The sequence below is a fragment of the Curcuma longa genome, chromosome 8 (genome assembly GCF_044706935.1).
Source record: "Curcuma longa cultivar G26 ecotype Majalengka, Jawa Barat chromosome 8, ITB_CL_G26_1.1, whole genome shotgun sequence".
NCBI classification, from domain to species: Eukaryota; Viridiplantae; Streptophyta; class Magnoliopsida; order Zingiberales; family Zingiberaceae; genus Curcuma; species Curcuma longa.
Window position 1 is genome coordinate 6,461,690 of NC_133868.1, and position 19,943 is coordinate 6,481,632.

Sequence of the window (19,943 nt, forward strand, 5' to 3'; positions counted from 1 at the left end):
TACATTGCATGCATGATTTAAAATTTAAATTAATAAAAATAATTAAATAATATGATATTAAATTCTAATCTAATATTGTTCATTAAAATTAATTTTTTAAAATTTTCATAACTATTTTATTCTTAACTATTAATCAAATATTATACTTCAAATTTAATTAGATTAAATTGGTTCGATTAATTTAAAATCACTACTAGAGTTCTCCTAAAACTCACTTAAAAGACAACGCCCCAAAGACAACGTTTTTTAGCAAAAGCGTTGTGATATTTCAATTTACAACGTTTTTAGTCAAAACCGTTGTCTTTTAAAACTAAAAGACAACGTTTGTTCAGAAAGCGTTGTCTATTAGCGTTTATTTTGGGTCAACCACAACACTTTAAAAAAATCGTTGTCGAAAGCGTTGTCTTTTAGCGGATTTTTTGCCAAAGACAACGCTTTTAAAAAGTATTGTCGTTGAGGGTTGTCGTTGAGGGTTTAGAGGGTTTATATCCAAGTTTTTTATCGGGCGAATCCGTGATTTCCTTCGTAAGTACACCTCCTCTTCTCTTCTCCCGCCCCATTTTCGTCCCTCTCCCGCTCGCACCTCTAGCTCTAGAGGTCGTACGCGCCCCATTTTCGTGCCTCTCCCGCCCCCTCTCGCACCTCTAGCTCTTCTCCCGGCCCCCCCTTTCGTGCCTCTCCTCTTCTCCCGCCCCTTTCGCACCTCTAGCTCCTCTTCGCGCTGCTGTGAAGAGGCGAAGACGAAGATAGAACGGAAGCCGCATCCGGTGCTCCTCCAGGCCCGTGCTCCCGTCTAGGGCAGTGCTCCTCCAGGCCCGTGCTCCTCCAGTGCGTACGGTGACCTCCTCGTGCTCCTCCCGTGCTCCGGTCCTCCAGGCCCGTGCTCCTCAGGCCAGTTCTCCGAGTTTCAATTAAGTACGGCTTCAAACTTTTTTCTTCGATTAGGGTTAGAATAAGGATTTTAAATTTCTTGTCAGGTTACACCATTACATATTTTTTCTTCGATTAGGGTTGCATAAGCATTGATTCCTTAAGTTTTATCTACCACCTAAATGATTAGGGTTACACCATTACAGTATAATTTCAATTATTTTGCAGAAAAATCAATATCAATCATAGATATCATTTTTGTTTATTTTGAAGGTGTTTGGTCAGTGTCAGTTGATTAGTGGTAAAAAGAATGGACAAAGAATGGATGTCAAAGGATAGACTATCACATGAATATGAGTTAGGAGTTGTCATTGGATTCTCACTGTCATTGAACCCTACACGGAGATTGTTTATGTGCTGGATTCTCTAAGTCATCGAATGCGCTATGAAGATTGGAAATATATTGTGGAAATGTGAGGCCAAACTGGGTAATTTGATTGGGCATTTCATTCACATGTTAAAACACCAATATATCATATTTTATTAACGTATGTAGGGCCTTGAGATTGTTTAATTCAAACAAGGGAAAGAAAGGTCGGAAAAAACCTGTGTGGGAAATACTACAGGTATGTGTAATTATGTTTGATATGGTCTTGATGTGTGTATTTGTCTTTTAACTGATAGTGGAGTCCAATTACCACAGGCTCCTCGACAACCAGATGGGAAACAATGTGGTTATTATGTGATGAGATTTATGAGACAGATCGATTATTGCAGAAATTGAAACTATTGAAAGAGATGGACTACGATCAATAGTAATTGTTCAAATCACTTCAAATAAACCATTTATCATTTTGCAAAGTCAGTGTTGATTGTTTTTCCAATTAACTTAATCTATATGTGTTCATAGTTCAAGGCAGCTGAGTACACTCGGGGAGAAATTGATGAGGTGCGTTCCGAGGTAGCAGACTGTATACAAGATCATATTTATGAGTAGGTATGGAATGCTGATCTCCATAATTCCATTTATTTGCAATAAAGATATTTATTTATGATTCAAAGTTCATTGTAATGGTATAATTCTTAGGTGCTATTGTGCCCATATTTTGGATAAATTAGTATTATCTTTTGGCAGGTTGGTCTTTGGCATATGGACCTGCTGTTACTTGGTGATGCACTTGTTGCGATTCTATTCTGCTGCTAATGTTGTGATGCACCTGGACATTATTCTGTTGCGTTGAAACCTTTATTATGGACCTGCTGCTGTTATGGAGCTTCTATGTTGGAAGTTGTAACTTGAATTTGTACCTTTATGTTATGGACCTGATGCTACAACTTTTGTATAAGTTGTATGTTATGGACATGTGTTATGAACTTGTATGTTATGAACCTGCTGTAACAATGGTTTTTGTATAAATATAAGTTGTATGTTTTGTATGTGATTTAGTAAATTTTGTAGTCAATGGTTTTGTATTTACAAAATATATTGGTTTCTTATTTACTGCTAAAAAAAAATCAAAAGACAACGCTTTTTAAAACGTTGCAATACCCAAGCAATTTGTAACAAAATTACAACGCTTTTTAACCGTTGCAAAATGTGTTGTCATACCTATTAAAAACAACGTTTTTAAAGCGTTGCAAAAAACGTTGTAATATTTACAACGCTTTTTCTGCGTTGCGAAGGTGTTGTCAATGTTAACAAAGACAACGCTTAAAAAGCGTTGTCGTTGAGGGACCCCTTTTACAACAGGGCCTCTTACAACGCTTTTTAACCCACAAAGACAACGTGTTTTCCACGTTGTCTATTAACATTTTTCTAATAGTGACTTCAAGCTTTATTCCGTGAATTCTCTCTTTCAAACTTAGATCTCTAAACTCTGTATTCTGAACTTTTTACCTTTCACTATAGTTGCTCTTTATTCTGAACTACCAATGCAGTAATTGATCTTCATTGTCTGACTACGATATATCTGTTGGGTGTATGAAAGCCTAGAAATGGAAGAAAATGAGATTATAGATTGAAATGAAAATTGCTACAACACACTCTTTATAATTTCTCTCTCTTGCTTACTTTGCTCTCAAGTGCTTACATATCCTGATTTTATGATGCAGAATGTAATATGATACATTAACATTAAAACTAGTCAAACATATTAACTTTTAACATGTTCCGAAGAGTTCTTTGGCCATTCAACGAAGCAACACTTCGATTCCCATGCTTTGACCATGCATTTTCAATTCTTTGATTTTCCAAAGCTTGGCTATGCAATTCTAAATTTTCAAAAATTACAGATTAATATTATTCAATAATATATATCTTTAATTTTACTAAATGGTCCCTAATTTTCTAGAATATAAATTACAGTCATAACTTCCACAGTACCTTTCAACTTATACTTATAAAGTTCAAGGTATGTTTAATTTATTAGGTTAGATGCCTGTGCAAGTCAAATTGCATCTCTATCTTAATTTCCACCTCATTAATTAATTGGCAGATATATTGTCGTTCATCAGTACTAAACTAAATTTTAGTAGTTAAAACTATTGATTAATTAGTTTCGGTTTTGATTCTATGTATCCATATTTTAAATAAATTAACCTATTTAAATTTTAGCTTCAAACCTACCTGTAATTGAAAATTAATTTTTTAAAATAATTAATAATAAACATACATCAAATAGCTTTACATATATATATATTATTCCAAATTTATAGAAATTTAATCATATTTTAAAATAATAATAATAATAATAATAATGTTTTTGAATTAAAAATCCAACAAATGTACTAAAGAAAAGAAATCAAATTTAGATTTTTATTGAGAAAAAGAAATGTCTTTGCATCTAGAAACGGGACCCAAGTCATCCGACACAATCAATATATAACACTCCATCTAATTGTCCATTCCAAGTTCTTATTAATTAGCCATGCATGTGAAGACTATTTGCCTTTAAAAACTGTTTTTCAACGTTTTTTCTTGGATCATACATGTGAAGATAGTGACTTCTGTTAATTTAATATAATTTAGTCCACATTTACAATTATACAGTCAACAAATAGGAAAATGGAGACATAAATATATATTTAAAAGCGTGGAATAGTATAATTCCCAAAAGGATGATACCTTCTCATATCACCGCCTATAAATCCGGAAGAAGAGGGATCAATCAAGCATCACCAAAATTTAATTGGAGATTAGTAAGATATTTTTAATGGAGAGGAGGTCTTTACTTTTAATCTGTTAAATTTTTATAGTGTTTTCTTCCTTAGTTAATCGATTGTATGGTTGATTAATTGATTCATCAGGCTCGAAGGCAAGGTCGCCATCATCACCGGCGGCGCTAGCGGCATCGGCGAGGCCACTGTTAAGTTGTTCGTCCGCCATGCATGGCGCTCGTGTCATCGTCGCCGACCTCCAAGACGAGAAGGGGAAGGCCCTCTGCGCAGGCCTCAGCTCCGACGACGTCGCCTCCTACGTCCACTGCGACGTCCGCCTTGAGTCCGACGTGAAGCGCGCCGTGGACACCGCCATCTCCCTCCACGGCAAGCTCGACATCATGTTCAACAACGCCGGCACCACCGACCCCTTCGGAAGCAGCATCCTCGGCGAGGACGACACGACCGCGGTGTTCGAGCAGGTGATGGGGGTCAACGTGTTGGGAGCGCTGCTGGGGACGAAGCACGCGGGGCGGGCCATGGTGGAGGCGGGGCGAGGCGGGAGCATCATAATCACGGCGAGCGTGGCATCGGTGGTGGGAGTGCTGACTAAACCGGCGTACTCGTGCTCGAAGCACGTGGTGGTGGGGCTAGCGCGGTGCGCGGCGGCGGAGCTGGGCAAGCACGGGGTGCGTGTGAACTGCGTGTCGCCGTCTATGGTGGCGACGCCGCTGACGGTGTCGAACCTGCAGGCGAGCGAGGAGGAGCTGGAGGCATTTGGAGAGATGATCTCGACTCTGAACTCTGAAGGGTGTGAGGCTGAAGGCGGAGGACATGGCGGAGGCGGCGCTGTTCTTGGCCAGCGACGAGTCGAGGTTCGTGAGCGGCCACAACCTTATGGTCGACGGAGCTTGCAGCGTCACCAGAATATTCTAAATCCCTATATATCTTCTTCTTCAATAAAGTTTGAACTAAAAGGATAGCGCGCTTATCAGCTCCATTGATGTTCTTCTTCAATAAAGAACATCGATTCTAGGTAAATGCAAAAATAGACAATCTTGATCATTTAAAAAGAACGACCTTAAATCTTTTGAAACTATCAACTATTGATATATTGGCTGAAGTGTCATATTATAATCATCGTAGGACTGCTAAGATGATAGATTTCACCTTTACAAAAGAAGTATCATATTACATAGTTGACAATTAGATGACAGTACAGTACTTGAGCTTAGTAAATGCTCAGAAAAATGACCATGCATTGAATGGAGAAATTTTGTTCTAAAACCTTGTTTTTAATATATATATATATATTATAGATTAAGTAAGACACTGTGACGTCCGTGTTAAATTAATGATCCATTATTAATTAAGACACGGATAAATAAATAGTTTGCAGTTATATTAATTAGTCTTCGTCGCTTTCTGAGTTCCGACTTAAGGATTAATTAAGGTATTTAACTATGTATCGATCGACCTGAAGAATAAATCAAGGCTTGAAAAAGCCAGGCGAAGAAAAGTATGAAATCTAAATTTTGGTGTTCAAAAAGAATACACTGCTCGTGTTCTATGTTGGTAGTGAGAGTAGTGGGTAGCTATCAAAACTGTCCATTTATCCTATTACTTTTTCTTTTATTAAAGGGCGCTTCTAAGTTTCGAAGGAAGGGGTTGTAGAATTTGTTCGGATGTTGTGCATTTTGCTGAAATCTTTTCGGAGGAACATCCATTATCGATAAAAATTTGATTCGTGAATAGTGAAGGATTGTTCGATCCATAATATCCTTTCGATGATAAGTACGAAGAACAAAATTGATAAAGAATTACTGTAAGTATTTATCGATTTTATTTGATAATTCATGCATTCAAACATATAATGGTATCAAAATAATAAATTTTGATTAATGTATTATTTTATTTTTTTGATTATCTCATCAATATATTTAAAATCAAATAAATTTGATATATATGTTCGATTGTATGCATGTTGCATAGAAATTGAAATATATATATATATATAAATATCCAATGACTTTCTCATGATTCCACTGTTCATAAAAGAATGAACAATAATATAAAAATAATATGGATATTATTCATGTATATTTTTTTATTTTTATTGTTCTCGTGGTTTTTTTCCGTTCGTTGTTATTAAAAAATATTTTGGGATGAACAGCTGTAATATATTGATTACAAAATATTTTTGAGATGAACAGTATCACGTGGGAAAAAAAAATCTAAAACTATGAACAGTATCTATAGAGATTACTCTAATGAATAATGAATATACCAGATGAACAATAATTCTATAAAAAAATCTATTTCAATTGGATTGAAACAGATGTGATATTTTGTGTTTCAATTAAAATGAAATAAAATTGGATTAAAAAAATATTAAGTGTTAGAATATTAATATAATATATATTAATATTATTATATGACCCGGTCATATGAACCGGTCCATCCTAACTATCTATATATATGGCTGTAATCCTCTTTGTTTAATTCATTCAATAAATAGAAATTTATTTTCGACATGGTATCAGAGTCCGTTTTTTCCGAACGCCGCGACTAAGGATCTAGGAAAACCCTAGATCCTTTCTCCCGCCGCCACCATCCGCTTTGGCAAGAGTCGACGAAACCATAGGCTGCGCCGCGATCTGGATCTCTCCGCCTCCTACTCTTCTTCCAGCGACGCATAAGGGAAGGGAAAGCAGCTTGGTCCTCTCCATCCTCTGCCGGCGACGCACAAGGGAAGGCTGCTTGGTCCTTTCCATCCTCTGCCAGCGACGCACAGGGGAAGAGGAGGAAGAGGCAGCCACTGGTTCTCTGCCTTTCTCTGTCGTCGACGCACAACCAGAGGAAGACGCCGGTAGCGCTTCAGTCCTTCCTTTCTTGTTTAACCTGTTCTTCCTCTTCTTCAGGAAGGTTTGCCTTGACCACGAAGTCCTCTTCAAAATCCTCATCATCTGATCCAAAACGTGACAGATCACTGTCATCTAGCAATCTCAAAACATCTGGATCCACAACCTTCTGGACCTTCACCGACCTCGTGCTTGAAAAAAAAAAAAGAAAAAAAAAGGTGGTTCAAAAAAGGTCGCCGAAGAAGAACGCCCTTCTCCATAAACGGATAAAGATACGATCAAATGGCATCAGATAAACTATTTGAGAAATTCTAAAATTCTGGATCTGCTTGTTCTAGCGGCTTTGGCAGTTTTGGCGGAGGCTTAAAGAAGGACGAAGGTCTCTCAATATGGATCGTGTGGAAGCATCTGGTATTACTGTTATATTGTCATGAGACAATTATGATTTGTGGTCCGAATCTATGAAGAGTTTTCTAATTGGTAAGAAGCTGTGGAGATATGTCACTGGTGACTTCACGGTGCCAGTGCGACCTGTTGGAACTCCCACTACTCCGCCTACTACAAAGGAAATTGATGATTATCGTATGACTATTGATGACTGGGATAGTAAGAATCATACTATCCTTACCTGGATTCGAAACACGTCATCCAGGAATATCCAGATTCAGCTCCGGCGAATGGATACCGCCAAGAAGGCCTGGGATTATCTGAAGAATCGTTTCTAGGCTACCGGAGGCATGCACCACTATCAGTTGTTGAGTTCACTACATGCACTGAAACATGAGTCCGGACAATCCATAGATGATTTCTTCTCTACTATCCAGTCACTTTGGGATCGCATTGATGAGGCCAACATTGATGAGGAACAACTTAGGGTCATTCAGCTACTGATGAAGCTCGGCCCTGAGTATGAATCTGTTCGTGGATCATTGCTCCATCGTGATCCACTTCCTTCGTTAGATATAGCTATGAAGGAGATCTCTTTTGAGACTACTCGCTTTCAATTGCCATGCTTCGGTCTTCTACTACTGATTCTGCTCTGGCTGTTCCATCATCTGTGCCCATGTTTCCTCGCAAGGATGCTCAATCGGATAAGTCTGCTAGATGTCGTCATTGTCCGAATGCTGATCATGCTTACACTCATTGCCCCAACATTGAGTGTCGTTATTGTCACCAAAAGGGTCATGTTCGTCAGAACTGCCCAAAACTTGGTCGCACATCTTCTACAGCTGGCTCTTCCTCCTCCATGGCCGCCGTCACAAATGTTTTGCAGTCGCCTCAGTCCACTACTCCCACCCTTATGGATATCCATAAACTACTCACTCAGGTTTTATCTGCCAATCCTTCATTAGCCACCACATCAGGTAACCGACAATGGTTCTTAGATTCTGCTTGTTGCAACCATATGACTTCTAACATTAATATGTTACATTCTCTAAAACCTCTCACCACCTCGCCTCCCATTCACACTGCAAATGGTGCCTCCATGCACATCACACATACTGGTCATGCCACTTCACCATCTCTCCAAGATGTCTACTACATTCCCCATTTAACATTAAACCTTGTTTCTATTGGTCAGTTGGTTGAGCAGAGACTTACTGTTATTTTCACGTCTTCTGGTGTACAGGTTCAGGATTCGCAGACGGGCCAAATTCTAGGGACGGGGCGCAAGACGGGTCGCCTGTTTGAGCTTTGCTCCCTTCAACCTTTTCCTTCTATCTCTGCTGTCGTTTCTCCTTCTTCCATCTATTAGTGGCATCTCAGACTTGGGCATGCTTCATCACATAACCTCCGATCTCTTGCTGCTAAAGGCTTTTTTGGTTCTATTAAATTTGAATCCTTTGATTGTGTACATTGCAAGCTTGGCAAACAGCCAGCACTTTCTTTCTCAAATAATCATTCTATTGCTGATAAACCTTTTTCCCTAATTCACTCAGATATTTGGGGGCCCTCTCTTGTTGGTACATTTAAAGATTATCAATATTTTGTAATCTTTATTGATGATTATTCCCGATTTACTTGGATTTATTTTTTAAAAAATCGTTCTGAACTTGCCGCTACTTACTCCACTTTTGCAAAAATGATTCAAACACAATTCTCATGTCCTATTAAAATACTTCGCACTGACAATGCTTTGGAATATAATGATTCTACCTTTCTCAATTTTCTTTCTGCCCAGGGCACTGTTGTTCAGCGTTCATGTCCTTACACTTCACAACAAAATGGTAGGGCTGAACGTAAACATAGACACATTCTAGATATTGTTCGTGCCATGCTCCTTTCTGCTTCGTGTCCTGATCGGTTTTGGGGAGAAGCTGCCCTTACTGCTGTCTATACAATCAACCGGATGCCTTCTTCTATACTTCAGGATGTCATTCCTTACGAGAAGCTCTTTGGTTAGCCACCAGATTACTCCATTCTTCGTCCGTTTGGCTGTGTCAGTTTCGTCCACCTTCCCCCACATGAACGAAACAAATTGGAGCCTCAGAATCGTCTGTGTTGTTTGTTGGGATATGAGGTAGAACATAAGGGCTATCGTTGTTGGGAAGTTCTAGCCACCAACCAAAATCGGTATCAGCTCCTCAAATCCACAAATCCTATAAATCGGAACTCAACAACTCAAGAACTCAAGAGATCGGAGCTTACCAGTTGATTCTCCTTCGGATCCGAGTTCCTATCCCCTCCGATCGCTGCTACGTGAACCGCTTACACCGATAGAAGAATCGATAGTCGAAATCCCAGCCGACGCTTGGTTCCTAGCTCCGGACAGCAACTCAATCTCGTACCGGAGAAGAAGAAGACGGTAGAAGGCGTCGGCTTCGGTCCGCGATCGGGAAGGAGACGAGGGAACAGCAGAAGGGCTTACGAGGTCTGGCGTCGCGGCGGCGCCGGCGTGGGGAAATCGGAGAAAGCAGTGGATCTCAGGTCTCTCGCGGCAGCTGCTCGGCGAAGGGAAGAAGAAGAGAGTAGATCGGCGACTGCAGCTCCGGATTCGGAAGAAATCTCGCGGCGTCGGGTCGGCGGCGGCAGCGAGCGCGAGGAGGAGGAGAAGTCGCGAATGAGGATCGGGCGGAAACCACGAAGAAATACTGTAGCCTTCTTAATGGCCGGTTCTAGCTTATCGGGTTTAAATCCATGACCCATTAGCCTTATTTGCAAATAAGCCCCAAAACTTTGGTATTTTACAGGCCTGACTGACAGCAAGACTGCCTCGACTCCACTTGAGGCACTCTGTCGTTTCACTCCTCTCGATGGTGCCCCTCTAGAGGACCCCACGCTCTATCGCCAGTTAGTGCAGACCCTGGATGTATTTTCGAGTCACTCGTCCTGACATAGCTCATGCAGTTCACATCGTTAGTCAGTTCATGACTAGTTCCTGTACAGCTCATCACTCTGCTGTATTACGTATTCTCCGCTATGTAAGGGCGCTCTCCTACATGGTCTTCACTTCTCTGCTGATTAGTCATTGGTACTCACTGGTTACTCTGATGCTGATTCCGGGAGGAGCGATCCACTGACCGACGCTCCATCACTGGTTATTGTTTCTTCTTGGGTGATTCTCTTATTTCTTGGCGAAGCAAGAAACAGACTGTCGTTTCTCGTTCCAGCGCTGAGTCAGAGTATCGTGCACTTGCTGATTCTACTTCTGAGTTTTTTTGGATTCGACGACTTTCTTCTGATCTTGGCATTCATCAACCGCCTACCACGATCTTCATTGTGATAGTCAGAGTGACATTCATATTTCTCGAAATGATGTGTTTCATGAGCGCACTAAGCACATCGAGATCGATTGCCATTTTGTACAGCAGCATGTTAGTGCTGGCACTGTGCAATTGCGGTATGTGTAGGGAAGAAACTGAACTTGCAGATGTCTTCGCCAGTCTCTTGCCGGGTCGCTTCTCTGTGTTATTAAGCAAACTCGCAAGTTGATCTCTACTATTACGCCTTGAGTTGAGGGGGGTGTTAGAATATTAATATAATATATATATATATATTAATATTATTATGTAACAGGTAATATATAAACCGGTCCGTCCTAACTATATTAAGTTTAGGTAAAATTCTAATTAGATTAGTTCTAATGAGGAGGAATAAATTTTCACTCGAGAGATTTTACAATCCACTCGGACTCAATCAGCTGCATGTGTGGTGACGGTGCTCATTGTGTGTCACGGCATGTGAAACTCGGGCTGGTCGTCATAATTAAGTCACTGTAGTGATTAAGGAGCATACCACTTCATTTATCTGGAAGCTACGACAAGAAGTAGTGGATGTAATTAATGACGGTGGATTTTATCAAATTGATGATATCAGTTGATCTTTTTTTTTTGCGACCACCTAACACTACTTTAAATTCGAGGATGAATTTTTTCAATCTGCGATGACTTATATAGGAGGATCCAAATATTTTTAAATTTAAATTAATTTATAATTTTTTAGATTTTGAATGTGTTAAAAATTTTTAAAGAAGGAAAAGAAAATATGAAAAAGAGGGACGCTTAAGGACTGATTTGATGAAATAGATAAGAACAGAAGAAATCTTGAAAAAAAAAATCATAAAAATAATTAAGAAATTGATGAAATCAGAAAAGGGAGGTTCGATTTGATCAATTTTTAGATGCAACAGCAGCCGCAGCAGCTAGGAAAAAAGGAAGGAGACGTTTGGTTCGTTGTTTTGATCGAAGGCTTTAAAGTAAAAGAAAAGAAAAATTGAATAGAAGCACGAGAGAAAATGAAATCAGTAGGTGTAAGAAAAAGAAAAAGAAAAAGAAAAAAGAAAAAAAAAAGAAAAAGAAAAAAGAAAAAAGAAAAAAAAAAGAAAAAGAAAATTAGAATAAATACATATATGTGATCATTAATTGTTTATATACAATTTATCACCCTATTCACAATTTTCCACATTATTATTGCTGAGATTGATGATTCATACTGAGAAAGTCTATAATTGCCAGACAACCCACGAACAAAAAATGATAAATCTCAGTCAATCTCATGTACTCAATTCCTGGGGGTGGCTGGTCCGGTCCCACGGAAGTTTCCCACGAGATTGAAATGAAGGTAGAGTTATGAGTCACAATCAAAGATAGCAAACTGACAACTTCAATCTAGGACCCGCAATCTCGATCTCAACCTCTACTCGATCTTTAACCTCGGATCTTGATCTTGACCTCTATTTAATTTCAGGTCTCAATTTCAACTTTTACTTGATCTCGAGTCCCAATCTAGAACTCTGTTTGATGACTTAATCATTGACGGAATTTGACTAGAATAATGATCATTAATTTTTTAGAGATCATGGCCATAACCACTAGGTATCTTTCAACTTATAAAGTTCAAGATATGTTTGTTATGTTATATCATGCCGTTCAAGTCTAATTATATTTCCACCTTGTTGGTAGATTTCTATGGTAAATTGGGTTTTTTCCCTTCAAATTTTAGTAATTAAAACTATTGATTTGTCTCAGTTTTGATATTACGTATCCATGTTTGAAATAAATTAACTTATTCAAATTTTGGTTTCGAATTTATCAAGTTTAATATCCTAAATATTTAATTATACATATACATCAGAATAGCTAGCTTTTCATAATTATTCTAAATTTGTGTAAGTTTAGTCATATTTTCAAATAATAATAATAAAAATAATAATAATATTTTGAATCCAACAATAGTCTAAAGGAAAGAAACCTATCGAATTAAGATTTCTATTGGGAAAAAGAAGTGTCATTCCCTCCCTCTAGACATGGGACCAAGCCAACCGAGGTAATCAATGACGTTCTAATGTCCATTCCAAGTTCATATTGTCCATATGAAAATTATTTAGCCTATGGGGCTATGATACAATGATAATATACTTCCACAATTAATCAAATATCTATGAATTCGATTTCTAATTATGACATATTACAAATTAATTTTTTTTAAATAGAAAAATAATATTAAATATTGACTTATGAAGTGATACACGTTCATATTTTTAAATTTATTTTGATGATTATAAAAAAAATTTATGAGCCTGGCAGCCCGTTCAAATAGTTGGACATGAATTATCAAAAAGAAAATGTGAAAATTATTTGACTTTAGAGTTTAGATTTTAATGTTTTTTTCTTGGATCATATCAAGCTAAGTTAGTGATTTATGGAGGTATTGGAATCTGACGGTCGTTGCAGCTCGACGTTTACTGATGTTAATTTCATGCCTTATTCTACATTATAAATTAAAAATAATATACTAGATCTGAGTCAAAAGGCTTAGAATGGTATAAATTAAAAATAATATAATTCCGGCGAGGATGATACCTTCTCATATTACGGCCTATAAATACGGATCGGAAGAAGAGGGATCAATCAAGCATCACCAAAATTTAATTGGAGATTAGTAAGATATTTTCAATGGAGAGGAGGTCTTACTTTTAATTAATCTGTTAAATTTTTATAGTGTTTTCTTTCGCCTTAGTTAATGGATTGTATGTTGATTAATTGATTCATCAGGCTCGAAGGTAAGGTCGCCGTCATCACCGGCGGCGCTAGCGGCATAGGCGAGGCCACTGTTAAGTTGTTCGTCCGCCACGGCGCTCGTGTCATCGTCGCCGACCTCCAAGACGAGAAGGGGAAGGCCCTCTGCGCCGACCTAGGCTCCGACGACATCGCCTCCTACGTCCACTGCGACGTCCGCCTCGAGTCCGACGTGAAGCGCGCCGTGGACACCGCCATCTCCCTCTTGCCTACTTCGCTTTCAAGTGCTTACATGTTTTGATTTTATAATGCAGAATATAATATGATACATTAACATTAAAGTTAGTCAAACATATTAACTCTTAACAAGTTGGAAGAGTTCTTTGACTATGCAATGAAGCAGCATTTCACATCATCATTTATTAATGGTCATTAAGTAGTGATTATAATGTCTAGGGAATTGAGATTAATGGATATAGTTGGACGACTAAATGGTAGGTATGCTTAATTTATTAGGTTAGAGCACTGTGCAAGTCAAATTACATCTCTATCTTAATTTCTACCTCATTAATTAATTGGCAGATATATTGTCGTTCATCAGTAAACTAAATTTTAGTAGTTAAAACTATTGATTAGTTTCTGTTTTGATTCTATGTATCCATATTTTAAATAAATTAACTTATTTAAATTTTAGCTTCAAACCTACCTGTAATTGAAAGTTTATTTTTTTTAAAAAATAATAATAATAAACATATATACATCAAATAGCTTTACATATATATTATTCCAAATTCATAGAAGTTTAATCATATTTTAAAATAATAATAATAATAATGTTTTTGAATTAAAAATCGAACAAATGTACTAAAGAAAATAAATCAAATTTAGATTTTTATTGAGAAAAATAAATGTCTTTGCAGATCTAGACACGGGACGACCCAAGTCATCCGAAACAATCAATATATAACACTCGATCTAATTGTCCATTCCAAGTTCTTAGCTATGCATGTGAAGACTGTTTGCCTTTAATTAAAAACTGTTTTCCAACGATTTTCTTGGATCATACATGTGAAGATAGTGACATGTTGATTTAATAATTTAGTCTACATTTACAATTATTATACAGTCAAGAAATAGGAAAATGGAGACATAAACATTTAAAAGCGTGGAATAATATAATTCCCATATCACGGCCTATAAATACGGAAGAAGAGAGATCAATCAAGCATCTAAAATTTAGTTCGTGATCAATAATATATTCAATGGAGAGGAGGTCTTTACTTTTAATCTGTTTTTTTTTTTGTGTGTACGTGTTGAGGTCTTTACTTTCGCCTTAGTTAATCGATTGTATGGTTGATTAATTGATTCATCAGGCTCGAAGGCAAGGTCGCTGTCATCACCGGCGGCGCTAGCGGCATCGGCGAGGCCACTGTTAAATTGTTCGTCCGCCACGGCGCTCGTGTCATCGTCGCCGACGTCCAAGACGAGAAGGGGAAGGCCCTCTGCGCAGGCCTCGGCTCCGACGACGTCGCCTCCTACGTCCACTGCGACGTCCGCCTGGAGTCCGACGTGAAGCGCGCCGTGGACACCGCCATCTCCCTCCACGGCAAGCTCGACATCATGTTCAACAACGCCGGCATCTCGACCCCTCCGGAAGCAGCATCCTCGGTGAGGACGACACGACCGCGGTGTTCGAGCGGGTGATGGGGGTCAACGTGCTGGGACCGCTGCTGGGGACGAAGCACGCGGGGCGGGCCATGGTGGCGGCGGGGCGAGGCGGGAGCATCATAATCACAGGGAGCTTGGCGTCGGTGGTGGGAGTGCTGAGTATTCCGGTGTACACGTGCTCGAAGCACGCGGTGGTGGGGCTAGCACGGAGCGCGGCTGCGGAGCTGGGCAAGCACGGGGTGCGTGTGAACTGCGTGTCACCGTCTGTGGTGGCGACGCCGCTGGCGGTGTCGAACATGCAGGCGAGCGAGGAGGAGCTGGAGGCATTTGGAGAGGTGATCTCGACTCTGAAGGGTGTGAGGCTGAAGGCGGAGGATATGGCGGAGGCGGCGCTGTTCTTGGCCAGCGACGAGTCGAGGTTCGTGAGCGGCCATAACCTCATAGTCGACGGAGCCTCCAGCGTCACCAAAATAAAGTTTTAACTAAAAGGATCGCTTATCAACTCCATTGATGTTCCATGAGTGATAACAAGCCTTCTGTTCTGGTTCGTAACAAAGAACATCGATTCTAGGTAAATGCAAAAATAGACAATCTTGATCATTAAAAAGAACGACCTTAAATCTTTTGAAACTATCAACTATTGATATATTGGCTGAAGTGCCATATTACATATAGTTGACGATTAGATGACGTACAGTAGTTGAGCTTACTAAATGCTCAGAAAAAACGATCATGCATTGGATGGAGAAAATTTGTTCTAAAACCTTGTTTTTAATATATATATTAAATATTAAGTAAGACACTGTGACGTCCGTGTTAAATTAATGATCCATTATTAATTAAGACACGGATAAATAAATAGTTTGCAATTATATTATTAGTCTTCGTTGCTTTCTTTCTGAGTTCTGACTTAAGGATTAATTAAGGTATTCTGAAGTCAAGGTTTGAAAAAGTCATGCGAAGAAAACAAATTGGAATAAAAACATGGAGAAAATGAAACCAGTAGGGGTAATGTTTGTACCTGCAGACTGACGACAATTCATCTGCGTGTCTCTGTCAGGGTCTCCATGAGATGTGATGTTTCATACGGAGGAAGTCTATAATTGCCAGACAACCCACGAGCTTGAAATGAAGGCGAAGGTACAGTCACAATCAAGATAGCAAACTGACGATAGCAAACTGACAACTTCAATCTTGGATGGCAATTTCGATTTCGACATCTACTCTATCTTATATGTCGATTTCATCTCGATCTTTAGCTTTATATCTCAATCTTGACGTCTATTTAATTTCAGATCTGAATCTCAACCTTTACTTGATTTCAAATCTGGACCTTGATGAATTAATCATCCACGGAATTTAACTAGAATAATAATCATTAATTTTTTAGAAATCATGATCATAACCACTAGGTATCTTTCGTCTTACTTATAAAGTTCAAGATATGTTTGTTATGTTAGATCATGCCGTTCAAGTCTAATTATATCTCCACCTTGTTGGTAGATTTCTATGGTAAATTGGTTTTTTCCCTTCATTTTAATTAGTAATTAAAACTATTGATCAGTCTCAGTTTTGATATTCTGTATCCATGTTTGAAATAAATTAAATTATTCGAATTTTGGTTTAGAATTTTAATATCCTAAATAATTAATTATAAATATACATCAGAATAGCTAGCTTTGCATAAATTATTCTAAATTTGTGTAAGTTTAGTCATATTTTCAAATAATAATAATAATAATAATAATTTGAATTAAAAAAATGGTCCAACAATGCTCTAAAGGACAGAAACCTATCAAAGAAAGATTTGTACTGGGAAAAAGAAATGTCATTCCCTCCCTCTAGACATGGGACCAAGCGTAATCAACCACACTCTAATGTCTACTCAATTATTTGACTTTAGAGTTTAGATTTTAATGTTTTTTTTATTGGATCATATCAAGCCAACTTAGTGATTTATGGAGGTATTGGAATCTGACGGACGTTGCAGCTCAATGTTTACTGATGTTAATTTCATACCTTATTCTACATTTATATTTATAAATTAAAAATAATATAGTACACGTGATCTGAGTCAAAAGGACGAGAAAGTTGTAAATTAAAAATAATATAATTCCCACGAGGATGATACCTTCTCATATCACGGCCTATAAATACGGATCGGAAGAAGAGGGATCGATCAAGCATCACCAAAATTTAATTGGAGATTAGTAAGATATTTTCAATGGAGAGGAGGTCTTTACTTTTAATCTGTGAAATTTTTATAGTGTTTTCTTTCGCCTTAGTTAATGGATTGTATGGTTGATTAATTGATTCATCAGGCTCGAAGGCAAGGTCGCCGTCATCACCGGCGGCGCTAGCGGCATAGGCGAGGCCACTGTTAAGTTGTTCGTCCGTCACGGCGCTCGTGTCATCGTCGCCGACCTCCAAGACGAGAAGGGGAAGGCCCTCTGCGCAGGCCTCGGCTCCGACGACGTCGCCTACTACGTCCACTGCGACGTCCGCCGCGAGTCCGACGTGAAGCATGCCGTGGACACCGCCATCTCCCTCCACGGCAAGCTCGACATCATGTTCAACAACGCCGGCATCATCGACCCCTCCGGAAGCAGCATCCTCGGCGAGGACGACACGACCTCGGTGTTCGAGCGGGTGATGGGGGTCAACGTGCTAGGAGCGCTGCTGGGGACGAAGCACGCGGGGCGGGCTATGGTGGCGTCGGGGCGAGGCGGGAGCATCATCATCATGGCGAGCTTGGTGTCGGTGGTGGGAATGCTGGGTCATCCGGTGTACACGTGCTCGAAGCACGCGGTGGTGGGGCTAGCACGAAGCGCGGCGGCGGAGCTGGGCAAGCACGGGGTGCGTGTGAACTGCGTGTCGCCGGGGTTCGTGGCGACGCCGCTGGCGGTGGCCCACTTGCAGGCGAGCGAGGAGAAGGTGGAGGCATTGGGAGAGGTGATCTCGGCTCTGAAGGGCGTGATGCTGAAAGCGGAGGACATAGCGGAGGCGGCGCTGTTCTTGGCCAGCGACGAGTCGAGGTTCGTGAGCGGCCACAATCTCATGGTCGACGGAGCCTCCAGCGTCTCCAAAATATTATAAATCCCTATGTATGCTCTTTTTCATAGTTCCAGTCGTGCTCTTGCATAGTCCTAGAATCAAGCATCAGTTGAATTGTTAAAATCAACAATTTATCTTTCAAGCAACAATTTATATAACACATATCAATTGAAACACCAATATCAAATGGATAATCTAACATCACAAGCAACAATTTATATAACACATTAATATTATATAAGATTGTATTAACAAACTAAAAACAACTGGGGATATCTATCACAGATATTACATGAATGACTTCAAGTTCTTTAGTTACGCTCTCATACTTACCTCCATCCATCATTTCCTCCTTTTTGTTGCAATCCTCATTGTTGATCTTCCTCCTCTTATTAGCCGTGAGATCCATACTAGAAGGGGGAAAAAGGTGTATTGTAGTGACAGAAATAATTTTCGGGGGAAGACAAGAGACAAGGTTTTAGGAGGATGAACCTCTCACGCGAAGGTGCAGGATCACGTCCACGAGAGTTGGGTGTCCAAAGCTTCTCCACGTTAGGGCTCCCTTCCACGTCAGGGCTACTCGACTTTGAAACCCAAAGGCAAGTTGAGGGAGGGCGACGAAGAAGGCGACCAAGGGGTTTGCTTGATGGTCGAGCTAGTCTAGCTGGGAAGTCGGCACCGTTGTGCTTGCTGGCTGCGGAAAGAATTGTTAGTACCGATGCAATCAAAATATCTCCACAATGGTATGATATTGTCCACTTTGGGCCTAAACCTTTATGCCTATGTTCTTGGGCTCTCCCCAAAAGGCCTCATACCAATGGAGATACTTTCCATCCTTTTAACCCCATGATCTTTTCCATGTACTTTAGATGTGAGACTATGTTTGCACCCTTGTAACCCAACAATCCCCCCTCAAACAAAGGACCATAGACCCTCCTCAACGTCATTTTTGATGTCTGAATCCTCGATCCACCAGGACTTTTTGCCCCTCGATCCACCCGACCTACTAGGACTTCCCACCTAGCCGCAGCTAGGAAGGACCACAGACCCCCTTCAACGTCATTTTTGATGTCTGAATCCTGACTCACCAGGACTTTTTGCCCCTCGGTCCACCCGACCTACTAGGACTTCCCACCTAGCCGCAGCTAGGAAGGACCACAGACCCCCCTCAACGTCATTTTTGATGTCTGAATCTTCGACCCACCAAGACTTTTTGCCCCTCGGTCCACCCGATCTACTAGGACTTCCCACCTAGTCGCAATTAGGACTTTTAGACCTAGATCATGGCTCATCCGGCGGTTAGTCCGGTGAAGAGCGGCCGGTCTCGCTCTGATACCACTTGTTAGTACCGATGGAATCAAAATATCTTCACAATAGTATGATATTGTCCACTTTGGGCCTAAACCCTCATGACTTTGTTCTTGGGCTCTCCCCAAAAGGCCTCATAGCAATGGAGATACTTTTCATCCTTTTAACCCCATGATCTTTTCCATGTACTTTAGATATGAGACTATGTTTGCACCCTTGCAACCCAAAAAAAATGAGATGGGAGAAAATGTTGGACAGCGTCTTCACTCCAGTCGAGGATGAAACTGGCGTCGCCTATGTTCTACAGCGTCGGGATCGGGATTCGGAGAGGATAAGTTGGGCAGAGCGGCGAGAGCGGAAGAGAGGCAAGGAGAGGTGCGAGAGGGGGAAGAGGATCGAGGCATAACTTCAAAGCATACCGTGGACATAAGAGGCTGAAAGGTTTCTGAAGGGCGAAATCTTCGAAGCAGACTGTGGAAGATCCTGGATATAAGATATCCTCAACGACAATACGTTTTAAATAACCATTGTCTTTGACCAACCAAAAAAATGCTAATGGACAACGCTT

General features: G+C 39.9%; 1 protein-coding gene and 2 pseudogenes across 1 annotated transcript; all 3 read left to right on the plus strand.

The window, feature by feature from the left end:
• Nucleotides 1-4,082: 4,082 nt before the first annotated feature.
• Nucleotides 4,083-4,962, plus strand: LOC141833751 (momilactone A synthase-like; annotated as a pseudogene).
• A 9,641-nt stretch (nt 4,963-14,603) lies between these two features.
• On the plus strand, nt 14,604-15,495 carry LOC141833920 (momilactone A synthase-like; annotated as a pseudogene).
• Nucleotides 15,496-17,202: 1,707 nt separating this feature from the next.
• On the plus strand, nt 17,203-18,135 carry LOC141833703 (momilactone A synthase-like). The gene is made up of 2 exons (XM_074721191.1): nt 17,203-17,248; nt 17,335-18,135. Exons 1-2 carry the CDS (start codon nt 17,238-17,240, stop codon nt 18,107-18,109), a joined length of 786 nt encoding a protein of 261 aa, XP_074577292.1. The 5' UTR covers nt 17,203-17,237; the 3' UTR covers nt 18,110-18,135.
• Nucleotides 18,136-19,943: the final 1,808 nt, after the last annotated feature.